General features: G+C 46.9%; 1 protein-coding gene across 1 annotated transcript in view; it reads left to right on the plus strand.

Moving 5' to 3' along the window:
* The first annotated feature begins 2,751 nt into the window (after window positions 1-2,751).
* RELA (RELA proto-oncogene, NF-kB subunit) overlaps window positions 2,752-16,136 on the plus strand; it is a 31,264-nt gene continuing 17,879 nt past the window's right edge. The window contains exon 1 of the mRNA XM_080985776.1: window positions 2,752-3,098. Within this exon, the coding sequence (XP_080841902.1) occupies window positions 3,050-3,098 (49 nt within the window). The 5' untranslated portion in view covers window positions 2,752-3,049. The remainder of the gene's footprint in view (window positions 3,099-16,136) is intronic.

Below are 16,136 nucleotides of genomic sequence, written 5' to 3' on the forward strand. Positions count from 1 at the left end.
GCGTTGCTGTCACGTGATGGTCTAGGAAGTGACGCTAAAACGCTTTCAACGTGACCTGGCTGCCTCCCAGAAAACGGAAGTTGTCATTTTTGTTGTTGTAATTTGTATAGTATGAGCTTATATGACTTGGCAGTTAACCGACTCCGTCCCCCTTTATTTAATTCATTACGTTTATATACTGCCTTTCTGCCAAGATACCAAAGCAAATTTTGTAAGATATCAGACTGGAGATGTGCTGAGAATTTTGCAATAATATAAATCATACAGAAGTTGGCTGCAAAATTAACCAACCCTTTCACCAATAAAAATACACCAATTCCCAATTTGGATTTTGTTGTTGTTCTGAGGACAACTAAAGCAAAGTGAAAGCAGTCACTTAGCATGTCTAAAAAAGAAGCTGCCTTTTCTAAACTCATTAGGCTAGTCTACTGTGGCAGCTGGCCAAGGTCTCAGCCAGATAACAGTTTTTCTATCCCTGACTATCTGACCCTTTTAACTGTAGATGCCAGGGAGTGAACCAGGGACTTCTCACTCTACTACTCAAGGCTCTCACCAACAGATAACAATTCTGTGTGCAACTACAAGCAGGGCACTGGGTTGTTGTTTTTTGCCCATTAGAATTCCATTCCATACATAGATAAAAAAGTAAGACCTTTGTTAGTTGAAAAAATAAGCAAATAACTACAAAATTGTAAGCAAGCTTTTGCATATGCATTTCCATGGATAGACATAATTTGAACAGAAAACTGCTCCTAATGCTAGATGTGTGTCAGTGTTGGCTGTAGTCACATGGAGAGTGAGGTGAATGCATTCAAGGTGTCCAGGAGTGCTTTCCCTTTTCACCATAATAAAATAATATCTTCACATTTCACGGATGAAAATAGGAATACTAGCGGATACCCAGGTTCAAACCCCCAATTTGGTTATGAAGCTCACTAGGTGACCTTAGCAATGGATAGGGAATCGTGTAGATCATTTTGAGCTCCTTGCATAAATGCCTGTATGTGATAAATCAGGGCCCATGTCCGAGGCTGGCATTGTCAGGTACATGCAAAGGGTTTGCAGAGCCTCCTTGCACTGATGAAATACAGATAACACAGCTATAATTTATGTTACTGATGACATGTTACTGATAGCATTATGTAACTGATGACTGCTTTTCAGAAAGCAGTTGCTGGCCACCCAAACAGTCTAATTAAAGAGCGGAGAGGAAAACCTTTGCTCCAGAACCAAGAAAGAATAAACAACCCTGGCTTAAGTTATGTTTTGTTTTTAGTATTTATTCATTTATTTTAAAAACAACTATAAGTATTCAGTTTGAAATTTATTGAAAGGTGGGCCCTTTTAAAATTTTTTTATGGAAAGTAAAGAACACAAAGGTTGGGCGCCACCTCTAGTCCCAGCGCTTACCCAGGGTCTGTGTTCCTTTGGATAAAAAGAGGCACAAGAGACTATGGTGACTATGAGATAAATGGCTTGTTCAAATAAATACAACCTGAGCCTAGGATGGAAGTGAACACAGTATTAGATCAGCAGAGTGCATCTCCCTGCTTCTCTCATAGCTTTGGCCAGCTTGAGTCCTAGAGTCATGCTCCACAGTCTCTGGATGGCAGCAGCTCCAGCCAGCAGCCAAGATGATTCTATCCTTTGTTCCTCCTCCTTATAACAATGGTGTTATGCACTAAGCAATGGTGTTATGTACTGTACTAAGCTAAGGGATGCGGGTGGCGCTGTGGGTTAAACCACAGAGCCTAGGACTTGTCGATTCAGGTCAGCAGTTCAAATCCCCGCGACAGGGTGAGCTCCCGTTGCTCGGTCCCTGCTCCTGCCAACCTAGCAGTTTGAAAACACATCAAAGTGCAAGTAGATAAATAGGTACCACTCTGGCGGGAAGGTAAACAACGTTTCCATGCGCGGCTTCCTTGGCCAAAAAAGTGAGATGAGCGCTGCAACCCCAGAGTCGGCCACGACTGGACCTAATGGTCAGGGGTCCCTTTACCTTTACCTTTATTTTTACCTTACTAAGCTTGGATCTTAGAACAATAGGCAAGTAGGAACCTAGACTGCAACTACTGATTGGCTTGCAGGAAAAGACCAATCAGGCTCCAAGAGGAAGTTAATCAGCCAATCAGATGGGACTCATTGTGTAAATAATGTATATAAAAGCCTGAGGTTTGGGGGGCAATTCAATCACTGTTTTACAAGCTGCAATAGAGAGCATGAAATCACTACAGAACTCTGAGTATATTTCAAATATATTTCCTTTTAATTCATTCCTCGTATTACATAGCTTTTGTTATGTTGCCTCTCCACCCCGCAACCCCTTCATAGGTCGTCTCCTTACTTTCCTCTCCTTTTATTATTTTCTGAGAGGCGCATGAGAAGCGAGGATGTTGGGACGCTCAACGCTTCTTGTGCTTGCATACTTTTTAATTTCTTAAGATTTATATACCTCGCCCTTCCTCTTAAAATCTCAGGGCGCTTCACAGAATAAAACATTGCCACCCGCAACATAACACTAATAAAATATTTATTATTGCTTTTTTAAAAATAAAACCCAACAGAATCCAGGTTGGGCTCTCCTCGGAGGTTCCCTCTCCCTCCTGAGCCAGGTAAGGCACTTGCGCCCGATCCCTTAGGCCCGCGATTTGCATAAGAGGCGGGCGGGCGGGGGGGGCGGCGAGGATGAGCGCGAGAGGCGCGAGGCGGCGCCTTCCCGGCAGGCGGCGGGGTCACGTGGGGCGGGGTGGCGGTGGTTCCTCCGACCCCGAGGCGTTGCTGCTGCTGCTGCTGCTGCCGAGGTTCCAGCGGAGCGGGCTGGGTGCGCCTGCGTGTCTCGCCTCCGCCGCCGCCTGCGAGCGCCCTTTCCTGCTGCGCCGTAGTAGTAGTAGTAGTGGGACTCAGGGGGCGGGGAGGGAGCCTGGGCCTGCCGCCTACCACCGACGGCTTCTAGGCTGGCTTCTTTCCTTCCTTGGAGGCGCCTCTTCTCCTGCTCCCGCGGGCCTGCGTGGCGGTGGTGTCCCCCCCGCACCTTCCCCACCCAACTGGCATGGGGGACTCTCTGCCCCAGGGGGGCTTCCAGGCTGCCAACATGGACGGTGAGTGCCTTTGCCTTCTGCTTGCAACCTCCTTCTCAGTTGTGGGTCCGGGGGTGGGGGCATCTTTGCCTTTCTGCCCCAGATGTGGGGCTTCCCCACACCCGCTTTAGTGGAGGGAGGAGGGGTGTGCATTCTCCTCCTCCTCCTCTCTCCCCTCCACTTTGTTGTTGTTGTTGTTCACGTCGCAACGCATCTGGCAACACAAACGCATACTTTGCCATTAGCAAATGATGCACAACTCTCTTCCTCGTCGTCGTTGTTATTCGCTTACATTTGAAATCATTAGAATACATTGTGCCATTAGGCAATGATACAAAACATTAACAAATACACACAGAAACACAGTTTGGTGAGTTGCAAGCAGTTATGGGTCGGATCCAGTGCTGGCCCCGCTCAGAGAAGGCCCAGTGCTTTTTCCCCCCTGGGGGTACTCAAGTGTACGCAGCACTGGTACATTTTTTTAGAAGAAGAAAAACACTGAGTAGACCTGTTGAAAATAATGGCAGTGGCTATCTTGGGTTGATTTCAGTAATTCTTAAGTATGTTTTTTTAAAAAAACCACTTTCCCTCAGCTGTGAAGTTCCAAATTGAGTTACAGCAATGTAATCATGCAAGTAAAACGATTTTCAGATGCAGCTATTAAAACAAAGCAATCCTGAGCAAATGTAGCAGTGTACAGAGTAAAACAAAAATGGAAGATGAGATGGGTCCCACAAAAATGTCTTACCTGTCAAAGGCCAGGGTTAAAGGGGTGAGTTAGGAAGGAAGAGGGAAATGGTTGGTTCTCTGTTAACTAATAATAATAATTTTTATTAGTACCCCGCCCATCTGACTGGGTTGCCCCAGCCACTCTGGGTGGCTTCCAACATATATAAAAACATAATAAAACTAGGAAGGTGTGAGGTGAGATGTCTCTGATTTGGAGGAGAGGAGGAGAAATGTTTATTGGTTTCTTAATAAACATTCCCTATGTGATGAGCAGTAAATGAAATGTGTTGCTAGTGTGTGAAAAGATCCACCGATCCCCAGGCATTCCTCTCCAAATGGTGGAGGTGTCAGATGCCATCCTGGTGCCTGGGCATCTTCACTTGGTTGCAAGTGGCCAATAGCCAGGTGCAAAATGAGCCTAGCGATTGGCTGATTTCAAGAGGGAGTGGTATTTGGTTGGGGCTATTCCTCTTGCAGCAGGGGCCTTCTCTGAGTTGGGATGAGAGGATGGGCATCTGAGGAGGAGGTTGGGGACGACTGACACACCATGCACACTTTGTAGGTTTCTAGGCCAACCTGGTGCCTTCCAGATGTTTTGAGCTACAACTTCCACCAGCCAGATGTGGTTCAAAACATCTTGATGGCACCAGGTTGGCCAAGCCTGCTTACAAGTTGGACCTGTGACTGGTTCCTGGAAGAAACTGCTCCTATGTGCTTCACTAATGGCTCCTTTCTGTGTTGTTTCCTACTGGTGCACTTTATCCTTTGTCTTCGACTGATAGGGCTCACAATTTCGATTTTGCTGTTGGAGCTGGGGGCAGGGAGGAATTAACTTGTAATAGAGGTTTGTCCCCAAACACGGCTGGTCCCGAATGCTTTTAGTTGGTTATCCTTTCTGGATTATTTAGTGCTGGTTGATGCGCAGTGATATTTGACTTTCTGTAGTTTTGTAGTGATTATGGTTTATGTAGTATTATCAGCCTGCATGCATCTTCAGATCTTCTATTAGAGTTCTTCTCAAATTTACCCTTCTCAAATGTACCTCAATCTTTCACGAAGGGGGGGGCAGCTAAACTTAGGGATCCTCTCCTCATGGGGGGCACATCTGGTGTCCACCTTGCAAGCTTTTTAGGTGCCAGCTGAAGACCTTCCTACTTGCTCAGGTATTTTAGATTTTTGATGATCTTTGGAATGTTGCTGTCTTCTGTTTGTCTTTGTGGGGCGTCCTAGTGCCCATCATCAGCGTTCGAAACTTCCATTGTTCTAAGCGCAGTTTTGTGACAGGGAATTTCATTAATGCAAGCAGTTTCTGAGCTCAGGGTGCAGTATTGCGCCTAAAATTTCAGATTAAAACTACCACTGCTGGAAGGAAAGCAGGACCTTTTTCTGCCTCCCCACTTCCAGCCACTCTCTGAAGACTGGAGAAGGGACCCTCATAATAATATTAGGCGGGCAGGGAGGGGAAGTAGGGCTTTTTTTTTTGCAGTGTTAGGATGCGGACTAGACTATGTGAAAAATGAAGATAAAATTTTAGCTGCAGTTCATTCATTTTCAGCTTTGTATTCTTGTTATTAAAAAGCGTGCCTAGACACTCCATTGTGGCGCCCATGACCTAGGTTTAAGGTGCCATTTAGCTCCTAGCTTTCATATCTCAGTTTCTAACACTGGCCATCATATCTAGCTGTGCTGTGTGAGAATGTGGTCAGTGTACTCATCTGGGTTGTATCCAGCTGAGTTCTACTCCAGGTAGACCTCTTGAAATGAAGAGACCTGTCAGTCATCTCATTCATTTAAATGGAGCTACTCTTGGGTGCGACTAATACAATCCAAAACTGTCAATGTTTTTGATGAATGGCAGTGATGCATGTGTGCCCTCTAACCAATTCTTATGTGCTAGGGTGGGAACAGATAAAGCTGCTCATTCTTTCCCAAATGATTCTTCCCTGTCATCATGATGCTACTTTTAACAAAGGTATGTATGTTCCCTCCATTAGAGCCCTGTGAGGTAGGCCAGGCTCAGCGATAGTGACTGGCTGAAGTTTGCCCACCTGAGTGTAGATTTGAACCTGAGGACCCCCCCAGCCCTAGTCTGCCACTCTAAAGTACTCTGCCCTACTGGCTCTATGCTGCAACAAATTCTGACAGTTGCATGAAATGAAAAAACTGTTCCTTTTCTTGGTCTTTTACCTCTTGCACCTGCGTCCCTCCAGGTGTTTGTTGGACTCACAACTCCCATCAGCTCCTGCTAGCATGGCCATTGATCAGGGATGATCAATTGATTTATTTAAAAAAATACACTGTTTATAATAAAAAAAATTGGGGAGGAGCTTGCCTTAACAATGGAAGATGCAGTCCAACATCTGGAGGGTGATGGGTTCCCCAGACCCTGCCTTAGGCAGTGGGGAGAAACAACATTGTACACTTTCATAATTTCAAAAAGAAACATCAAATTACAAAAACTGCACCGTTTATTAAAACTCTGCTGTTTGTTTAGAGATGGGGACTCTCTGGACCACCGGATGTTGTTGGACTCCCACCAACCTCAGCTGACACGGGCGTTGCACATGGGTTATGGGAGTTGTAGTTCACCAATATCTGGAGGGCCACAGGGTTCCCTGTCACTGCCTTAGTTTATGTTCCTGAATCACTGAGGTGATGGCTCTGCCTACCATGGTGAGAAAAATAAATGTGCTAGGGCTGCGAGAAGCTGTTGTTTGGTCCTGTTAGCTTTGTGTTGAGGCATTGATTAATTCCATGTATATCCTACTGTTCCTGATGAACCATAATAAGCCAGCAACCCTGGGTTACTGTGATGTATGAACATAGCTGCTGCTTTAGGTAGCTTGTATAACACCACATCTACCCCAGGGAGCGGGAAGCCGGATTTTGACCTGCAGGCCAAATTTTTATCTCACATACCCTTCATGGGCTGAATCTGACATCACAATGACATCAGGCGGTGATCAATGACCCCCAGGACATCAAAGCACCGCATGACACTTTTAAAGAGGCCTGCATGCTGCTTTGAGGCGCTGCTGATCAGCAGATTTGGAATCACTGCTTCACCATTGATGGGCCCTGACTTCAAGCCTGCGCTGTGCAGGGATTGGCTGCACAATTGAGTTTCCCACAGGGAGCTCAGTTGCCCAGCCAACTGACATGTGTCTGTACCTACCTTGCATCTGATGATGCATTTGACATCTGGCGTGGGGGGCGGGTGGGTGTGGTTTTGGGAAACTTGTCTTGTGAGACAAATTTGGCCCATGGTCCAAAGGTCCCCCCCCCCCCCCAGTTTATCCAGGTGGTGGCTGCTGCTGGGGATCTTATGCATCTCTTCCTGGAGCTGCCAAGGCATGAAGTCTGCATGCAACTCCTTGGGCCATGGGCTACTATCCTATGTATCCTATCTGAAACTCTTTTCACCAGCCCCACGTGTGCAGGTGGTGGTGTTGTAGTTAATGCAGTGGTGAAGGCAGTTGCTAGCATATAAACTAAGCAACAGGCTCTGGGGCTCTCCCGCAAAGCACTAAGCAATTTGGCATGGTGCTGTTTTTTAGAATTCAAGCCAATGAGAAGGATTTGTTTTGGGGAAAAGCAAAACTCCGTCAGGACAGGAAGTGCTTCATCTTCTGGCCTCTCCATGTCTCTGAGTCGCAGGGCAAGATAACTGGGACCTGTTCCAAAATGGGCAGGCCTAGCTACAGCATAGCTCCGAAGGCCCAAATGCCTACACCCTTATTCCTGTGCCTCAAAAGAAAAGAATGGGCAGAATTTCTGGCTTAGTTTTCCTTGTTCACCTTGACAAGGCTATGCCAGTGACCAGCCCTGACAAGCAGGGACACTGTGTCCCTCCATTTGTTGCTGGACCAAAGCTCCCAGCATCATCTGTCGTTGCCCTTGCTGGCTGGGGCTGGTGTAGTGCAACATCTGTGGGCACCAGGCTCTTTATCTTTCCTCTAAGCCTGACCATACCTTATTTACACTGTTTGTGTGGATAAAGTGGATGGGAGCTACGAAACACATTTGCCACTCTGAGCTCTTTGGGATGAAAATACAGGGGTACCTCCGGTTGCGGATGGGATCCGTTCCAGAGCTCCCGTTGGATCCCGAGGTTTCCGCAACCGGAGGGACCACTTCTGCGCCTGTGCGCAGTGCAGTAGAGCGCTTCTGCGCATGCGGGCATGGTGAAACACTTCCGGGTTTGCCGCTTTCACAACCCGAAGTTTACATTACCCGAGGGTAACATAAGCCGAGGTGCTGCTGTAATGAAATTGCTGGTGGTGAAGACAAATACAAGCTCGTGGTTGTGGAGCTTGTACAGTTTGCATTTCTGTGACCAGCATGAAATCAGAGCTTGCTTGCTTCCATCTAGAATTAGGTGTCATTCAGTGTTAGAAGCTCAGATATCCAATTGCCAAATGGCACCTTAAACCTAGCTTACAGAATGTCTAGGCACCATTTCCCCCCCATTGATGGTGGTTGTTGTCCATTTCATTTCTGTACCACTTTATATTTTAAAGAACAAATCTCAGTTTACAACACATTAAGACATCAAATAAAACAATGCAGAATAAAAAAATCCAAGCTTCAAGGGAAATATTTCAGATCCTTCTCTAAGGGACATTTTACTTTCCCTAGTCGCCATCCTGGCATCCAGAGATCTCTACATGGTCTCAATTAGACCTGTGCCAGATGCAAAACGCGCTGGCGCCTAGCTAATTTTGAACACGGCGTCATTGCAAAGGGGTATGTGCATATGCTGGAGTTCATTGGAAGCTCATGGGAACAGCTTCTCTGAAAGACCCTCAGCCAGGGAATTGGTTCAAATCTGTGGCTCTTGCTTAGTGTGCAAGGGTAGTGGTGGGAGTGGGACAAATCCCTACATTCTCCAGCAGAACCTCTGTCCTCTACCTTTGGGGATGGAATGTAGGGCTCTGGCAGAGCACATACTTTGCATGAAAAATGTCCCAAGTCTAGCCGCCCACCGACATCTCAAGGCAGCAGGATTAAGTAAAACAAACTCACAGCCAATCTGTGTGGACAATACTGAAGCAAATGGATCAGTGCTCTGATATGCTATAAGGCAGCTTCCTATGTTCCTATTTGGGAAGAGCTGTTGCTCAGTGGTAGAGCATGTGCTTTGCATACAGAAGGTCAATCTCCGGGAATCACTGGCACCATGCAGGGATTACATGGGGGGCGAACGATGTGGAGAAGAAAGTTTTTGAAAAGCATAATTGCAGTGCAGAAGTCGAGCTGCTCTGCGTGGCTTGAGAATGTACGTAATTGGTAATTGGATTCTGACTGTCTGGGTGTAGAGACCCTGCTAAAGGTATGTGGTGGAAACCCGGTCTCTCTCTTCTCCTTTTCTTACAAATAGTGATGTCCCAGATGTGGTTTTTCTGGCTGTAATCTGCATTTGGTAGACAAATAAAATCTTACTGACGATTTCATAGAATTGTAGAGTTGAAAGGGACCACGAGGGTCATCTTTTGCAATGCATGAGTCTTTTGCCCAACGTGGGGCTTGAACCCACAACCCTGAGATTAAGAGTCTTGTGCTCTCTACCAGCTGAGATATGGACAATAATGGGGTGAGGGGGCTGCACCACTGTGCCCACAAACATGCTCCTCTCACATCTGCACATTTGATGTGCATTAGAAGGAGTTCTATGTAGTTGCACTGATGCATGTGTGGTGCTTCGTGTGGGATGGGGCCCTGATTGGGCAAGGCTCTCTCCTCAGGAGCTCTGCACACTCAAAGCAAATCGGCACATATATAGAATGTGCGTGCATCAGGTCTGTATGTTAAAACTCAATAAGAAATGTTTTGGAGGGAAATATGTACTTAATGTCAAATGCATGGAATTGAGGGGGAGGGATGGTGGGAGAGGGGCTAGCTCACAGGGCCCCCCCACAACCCCCCTCCGCACATTCTTTGAAGTCTCCCTTGCGAGTCCAGATTTGCATATATGAGTTTGGCAAGGAAGTTGTTCCAGGCCATAAACCAGGATTCTTAGGTAATAGGAACAGGGAAGGTCCATCTTTGCCTGTAACTGGGAAGAGCCAATAGCCAGATTGGCAGTACTGGTCTTTGTTGGGCAACGGTCTGTCTGGCTGCAAGGCAGCTCTTTAAGGAGGGCCTATATGGCATGGGGAGAGCCTAGCCCTAGACCTAAAGTGGGTGGGGTGCCAGGAGAGGATGGGAAGATTCAAGGACAATCAAAGAAACATTTAAGCATTTCAGTATAATATAGTTTTTTGTTTTCCAGTGTATTTCTTATCAACAAAAAAAACCCTGATGTGCCTCAAGCCAGCTTTTGCTCAAAAAAAAGTTTGAGAACCACTTGCCTAGACTTTGCATGTAGCTTCAGTCTCCTGGCGCTTGGCTCTCAGGTAGCAGAGCTATTGAATTACAGGATGGAACCTGCTCCCACAAGTTGTGGCAATGGCCACCCAGCTGGATGGCTTTGTACGAGAATTAGACAACGTGAACTTGGAGGATAAAGGTATCATTGGCCACCAGCCACAATGGCTGTGATCTTTGCTGTTGGAGGCACTTGGCCTCTGGACACCAGTTGCTGGGAATGGCAGGTGGGGAGAGCACTGTTGCATTTGGGTCCTGCTTATGGGTTTGCCATCGTGGGGATCCAGTAGGCCCCTGTGAGAACAGGATGCTGGACTAGGTGGGCCCCCTTTGAACCTGGTCCAGTAGACGTTGATATGCACCACCGCCAGTCCCGAGACCCTGAAGAAGCTCTGTCAGTTAAGGTAGGAAAATCCTGTGTGCTAACTCCCCATTCTCCTTAAGTCCTTGCCTGCTCACCATAGGTGAGATGGAAGGGCATGCAGATGAGTGAGCTGGCTGGCAGAAGGTGGGAGAAGAGGCTGCTCCATCAGTCTTCTGTACCTATTAACTTCATTATGTTTGTATCCCACCTTTTCTTTAAGGAACTCAAGGTGGCATACATGCTTCTAATTGCCCCCCCCCTTACCATTTTATACTCAACAGCCCTGTGAGGGAGGTTGGACAGAGAGATAGTGACTGGCCCAAGGTTACCCAGATTAGGCTTCATGCCTGAGTGGGGATTAGAACTCTGATCTCCCAGGTCCTAGTCTGACATTCTAACCACTACACCAGGGCAGTGGGAATGCAGTGGACTGCTTCAGGAAGGACGAAGCTCTCAGTCTTTTTTTCTATCTGCTCCCCAGCAGGCTAGTTTTGCATTTATTGCAAGGTAGCAGCTCAACATAAAAAAAAAACTAAAAACAACAAAGTTCATGGCCAGTGGTCCCATCACCTCCTGGCAAATAGAAGGGGAAGAAATGGAGGCAGTGAGAGATTTTACTTTTTGGGCTCCATGATCACTGCAGATGGCAACAGCAGTCACGAAATTAAAAGACGCCTGCTTCTTGGGAGAAAAGCAATGACAAACCTAGATAGCATCTTGAAAAGCAGAGACATCACCTTCCCGACAAAGGTCCGTATAGTTAAAGCTATGGTTTTCCCAGTAGTGATGTATGGAAGTGAGAGCTGGACCGTAAAGAAGGCTGATCGCCGAAGAATTGATGCTTTTGAATTATGGTGCTGGAGGAGACTCTTGAGAGTCCCATGGCAAGAAGATCAAATCTCTCCATTCTTAAGGAAATCAGCCCTGAGTGCTCACTGGAAGGACAGATCCTCAAGCTGAGGCTTCACCTAATTAGGCTCACCTCATGAGAAGGGAAGACTCCCTGGAAAAGACCCTGATGCTGGGAAAGATTGAGGGCACAAGGAGAAGGGGACGACAGAGGATGAGATGGTTGGACAGTGTTCTCGAAGTTACCAGCATGAGTTTGACCAAACTGCGGGAGGCAGTGGAAGACAGGAGCGCCTGGCATGCTCTGGTCCATGGGGTCACGAAGAGTCGGGCACGACTAAATGACTAAACAACAAGCAGCAGCTTTTTTGGGTAGACTGACTTGGATCCGCTATCTCTCTCTCCTTTCTGATAAATGACACAATAACTCCTTGCAGATCATTGAAACTGTTTGCAAAGTGGTAGTCAGTGGGAGACCCTCTGAGCATGTGCAGTGAAAGCCCGTCAGTAGGACTTCCAGATCAGAGTATGGATCATGAGGTAGATTTGAATCCTGGCACCTTCTATTTCCTTACCTAAAAAAAACTTTAGTCACTCTTTCTCCATGTACACTCATTTACACACACCTGCATGCACCTTTCTTTTTTAAAAAAGAGAATAATGTAGAATTATGGCGTTTCTACAATTCATTTGCATTCCATATCCCTTAGGCAAGAAATAACCTTGGTTATTCTCCCTTCTTTTCCCTTTTCTCTTATAAGATCGAGCCCGGTCCCCGTTTCTTAAAGCTTGTGTTTTCTGTCAGCGCTTGGGTATCTGGAAATGTGTCTCTCTCAAACTTCCTCTTTTTGGGGCCCGAAACAAAGAACATTATGTGTCTGTTTTTGAAACTCAATTTTCCTTGGGGCGGGGGGCTGTCTCCGCTTCTGCATTGTGTGTTATGCCTGTGTGTTGTTGTTCAGTTTTGTTTTCCTAAGGGGAAACTGTGTAAGGTCTCATTCAGCAGAAACCCCAACTGTGTGTTTTGTGGCACCTTAAAAAAGACTGAAGCAGATTTGCTGTGACATCAGGTGGTGCAAGAGCCAGTGTGGTTAGGAGTGTCTGACCAGGGCTGGGGAGGGTAGGTTCAGAAGCCATGGGTTGGCTCCCCTACCAATCTTATGCAGACGAGATCCATTGAAGTCAATAGACGTGACTAGCATAGGCTCATTGCATTGGGTCTATGCTGAGTAGAACTTAGTTGGATTCAACCCCATGTAGCCATGAAGCTCTCCTGCTGGGTGACTCTGTGTGTGTGTGTGTGTGTGTGTGTGTGTGTGTGTGTGTGTAAGAACCTTTTTCACCCCAAGGGTTTATTCCTTTCTGGATAACTTTCCTGGGGCCACACACAGTGTTTGAAATTAGCGGGTGCATTTTGCACCTGACTATCAGCCACTTAGGGATGCGGGTGGCGCTGTGGGTTAAACCACAGAGCCTAGGGCTTGCCGATCAGAAAGTCGGTGGTTTGAATCCCCATGACGGGGTGAGCTCCCTTTGCTTGGTCCCTGCTCCTGCGAACCTAGCAGTTCGAAAGCACGTCAAAGTGCAAGTAGATAAATAGGTACCGCTCCAGCGGGAAGGTAAATGGCGTTTCTGTGCGCTGCTCTGGTTCGCCAGAAGCGGCTTAGTCATGCTGGCCACATGACCCAGAAGCTGTACGCCGGCTCCCTCAGCCAATAAAGCGAGATGAGTGCCGCAACCCCAGTCGGCCATGACTGGACCTAATGGTCAGGGGTTCCTTTACCTTTTTATCAGCCACTTGTGACCAAGTGGAGATGGCTGGGCACCAGGCTGGTTGGTGCCTGACATCTCCACCCTCTGGACGTGCATGTTTAGGGATCCTTGGATCTTGACTGCTTTCACAGCACCAGCAACATATACTGTAGAACTCTATCCATTATAGTTTAGCTGCACAATCAGATAAAATCAGGAACCAAAATGCCTTTTTCTGTGCAGCCTGAGCAGGAGCAGTGAACAACGTTGTAGTTCATTGTTGTAGCTTGTCTTCACTTACCCCACCCCACTGCCCTGCTCGCAATTTCGAAGAATATTCTTATGTTATGAATGGTCCACGTCACCATTAAGAAAAATAGATATGTGCACTGTCCCTGGATCAAGTGACTTTCAGTGGGTACAACCCATAGCGGTTCAGTGCTGGAAGCCGGTTTTGGACTACAATTCCCATCATCCCTGACTACTGGTCCTGCTAGCTAGGGAAGATGGGAGTTGTAGTCCAACAACACCAGGAGTCCCAAGTTTGGGGAAACCCTGGTCTGAAGGCACATGAGGCTGTACCACTTTGCTGAAGCTAAGCAGGTATGGGTCTAGTCTGCATTTGGGTTTTCAACTGTTTGGGAACCCCATTTGTGCTTCGCTCTGAGTTGCACGATGGGAGAAAGTTGCCTGGCATGCAGTGATGGGTTACATTCCTTGTCCTTATTTGAACTGGCGACGTATCAGCATGAGAACAAAGAAGAAATACCAGACCATTCAGTCACGTGTTCTTGAGACTTGCACAGCTCAGATTTGTATTTCCAATTTATATGGTCAGAAATAGACCTTAACCCAGGCTCCCCCTTCCCTTTTTAACTTTTCCCTATTTTTCTTTATGTTGCTTTGGTTGCATTATCTTTCGTAAAGTGACAAATGTGGCGAATTCATGGAGGATAGGACTGTCAGCGGCTGCTAGCCAAAATGACCATGTTCTGCCTCCATGCGGAAGGCAGTACTCCTCTGAGTAAGACTGAGTGGAAACGCAAGTGGGGAGAGCGGCTATTGCCCCCAGGTCTTCTTGGTGGGCCTCTGAGCCTGGTCCAGCAGTGCCCTCTTTTTATGATCGGAAACCAAGGAAATAGAACAAAATGTAACTGCAAGAAATGTATTTTCAATATTCAGGAACTATGCTCTACATGTTCCGTTTGGATTGTTGATATAAACATCTACACCATATATCTTAAGCACGTGACTTCTCCCAAAGAATCCTGGGAATTGTAGTTTAGCCTCACACCCAACACCCGTAACAGACTACAGTTCCCAGGAAGCCATGTGCTTTAAACGTAGGGTTTCAGGTGGGTTTCAGGTTGAGAGAAAGAGAGAGACTTGACTTGCCCTCACCAATCCAGAGGCTCACAGCTGGGCAGGGCAACTGCATTTGGATTTTCTATGCTTAAAGCCCCAGCTGCCTTGCTCTGTAGTTCTGCACACTTGTGCGTCAATCAGTATAGCTGAGATTGTGTTTAAAAAGAGAGATAAATTAATGTTCTATGTCTAGGTTTTATTTAAACTTTGCACCCGGTAGAGCCAGTTTTTCCAGCTGCAACAAAACATTGCAAAGATGTGCATGAGAGTTTAGTTTAGCACCCTTAATTTTTACTATTTTGCTAGACACAGGCTGGTAGTTTTATCTGGCCGCCTTGCTGTCACCTGAGACATTGGCAGCCATTGCCCAGCCTCTTCCAAGCCTGCCTTTGAAGCCATAAGGACTAGAAACTTGTGTGTGCATGCATTTTTTCTCTCTCTCTTTAAATCCAGGAAGCTTAGTTCAGCACCCTTTTACCACCTTCAGAGCGTTTTTTTTCTGTGCTGCAGGGTAACCACAGCCTCTGGTAGGGCAGTCCAGCCTTTTGATCTTTTACTTCTTGGCGTTACTTAACATTAGCAGTTTTAGCTTCCGTTTCACATAGGGGAGGCCCACATATGTATCCTGGCCTCTGGTTGTTGTGTGCGTGCAAGCGAGCCTTCAGTTCCATGACACACAGGCCTGCCTCCCACCTTTTTCTCTTTTCTTTCTATCGCTCTCTGCTGGTGGCTGCGATGGACCATTGCGGAGGAAGTCTTTATTCCAGAAGAAAGAAAGAAAGAAAAAGCATGCTTGAAAGTCTTCCACCTATTAGGCCGGACCTCCTGACATGCCCTAAACAAAAAGGGGTGGGGAAACCTCTCTGGCCTGGAGGCTGAATGTGGTTCAGCATGCCTCCCTTCTGGGCTTGAGACTCTTCCCCAGCCTGTGGCCTTCACTTGCCCTGGTCTTTGCCCTCCTCCAGAACTTGTGTCTGTCTGAAATGTGTCCTAGACCTGTGTCTTGCTTGCCTGGGTGGAGAGAAGTGTGGGTGCTGACCTCTCGGCTTTGGCGTGGCTGGAATATAGCTGGAATTGTGCCTTCCATATATATTTCTCTGCCCGCCACTGGGATGTGGCCCCTGGAAGGCTGCTTGCAAGGGAATTTGGCCCTTGGGCTGTAGAGGTTTTCCCTGCCCTAGGAGTTTTGGGGCTCTGGCAGGGTGGGCTCTGGCAAGGGACCCCTCAGTTAAACCCAACTCCATAAATACTAAGCACAAGGTGTTCCAGATTTACTTTGCCAAAGTACAGAAGGTACAGGCTTTAATCAGACCTTGTGAAATAAACATAAGAACTCTTTTTTTTCATCTTGAAGAGCAGGAGAAAAACACTTAAAAGTGGTGGCTTGGTAGCTGTTCATTGGAACTCACAGGGGAGATTCTTAGTGAGAAATTGCAGAGAAACAGCTTGTTAACACAGCCAGCTGTTGCTATGTTGTACAGAAGTTTCTTTTGGAAAACTGGGAAAGATTAGACGAAACTGATCCCTCATTCAGACATCTCAAAAAAAGTTGCTGCCACTTAACTCGTTCCATTTGTACCTGTTTGAGTGGAGCCGTGGGTTTCTGAGTATGTGCAGAGTTCCTTGCAGAAAGG

This window comes from Podarcis pityusensis, assembly GCF_964106645.2.
Source record: "Podarcis pityusensis genome assembly, chromosome: 16".
In the NCBI taxonomy this organism is placed as follows: Eukaryota; Metazoa; Chordata; class Lepidosauria; order Squamata; family Lacertidae; genus Podarcis; species Podarcis pityusensis.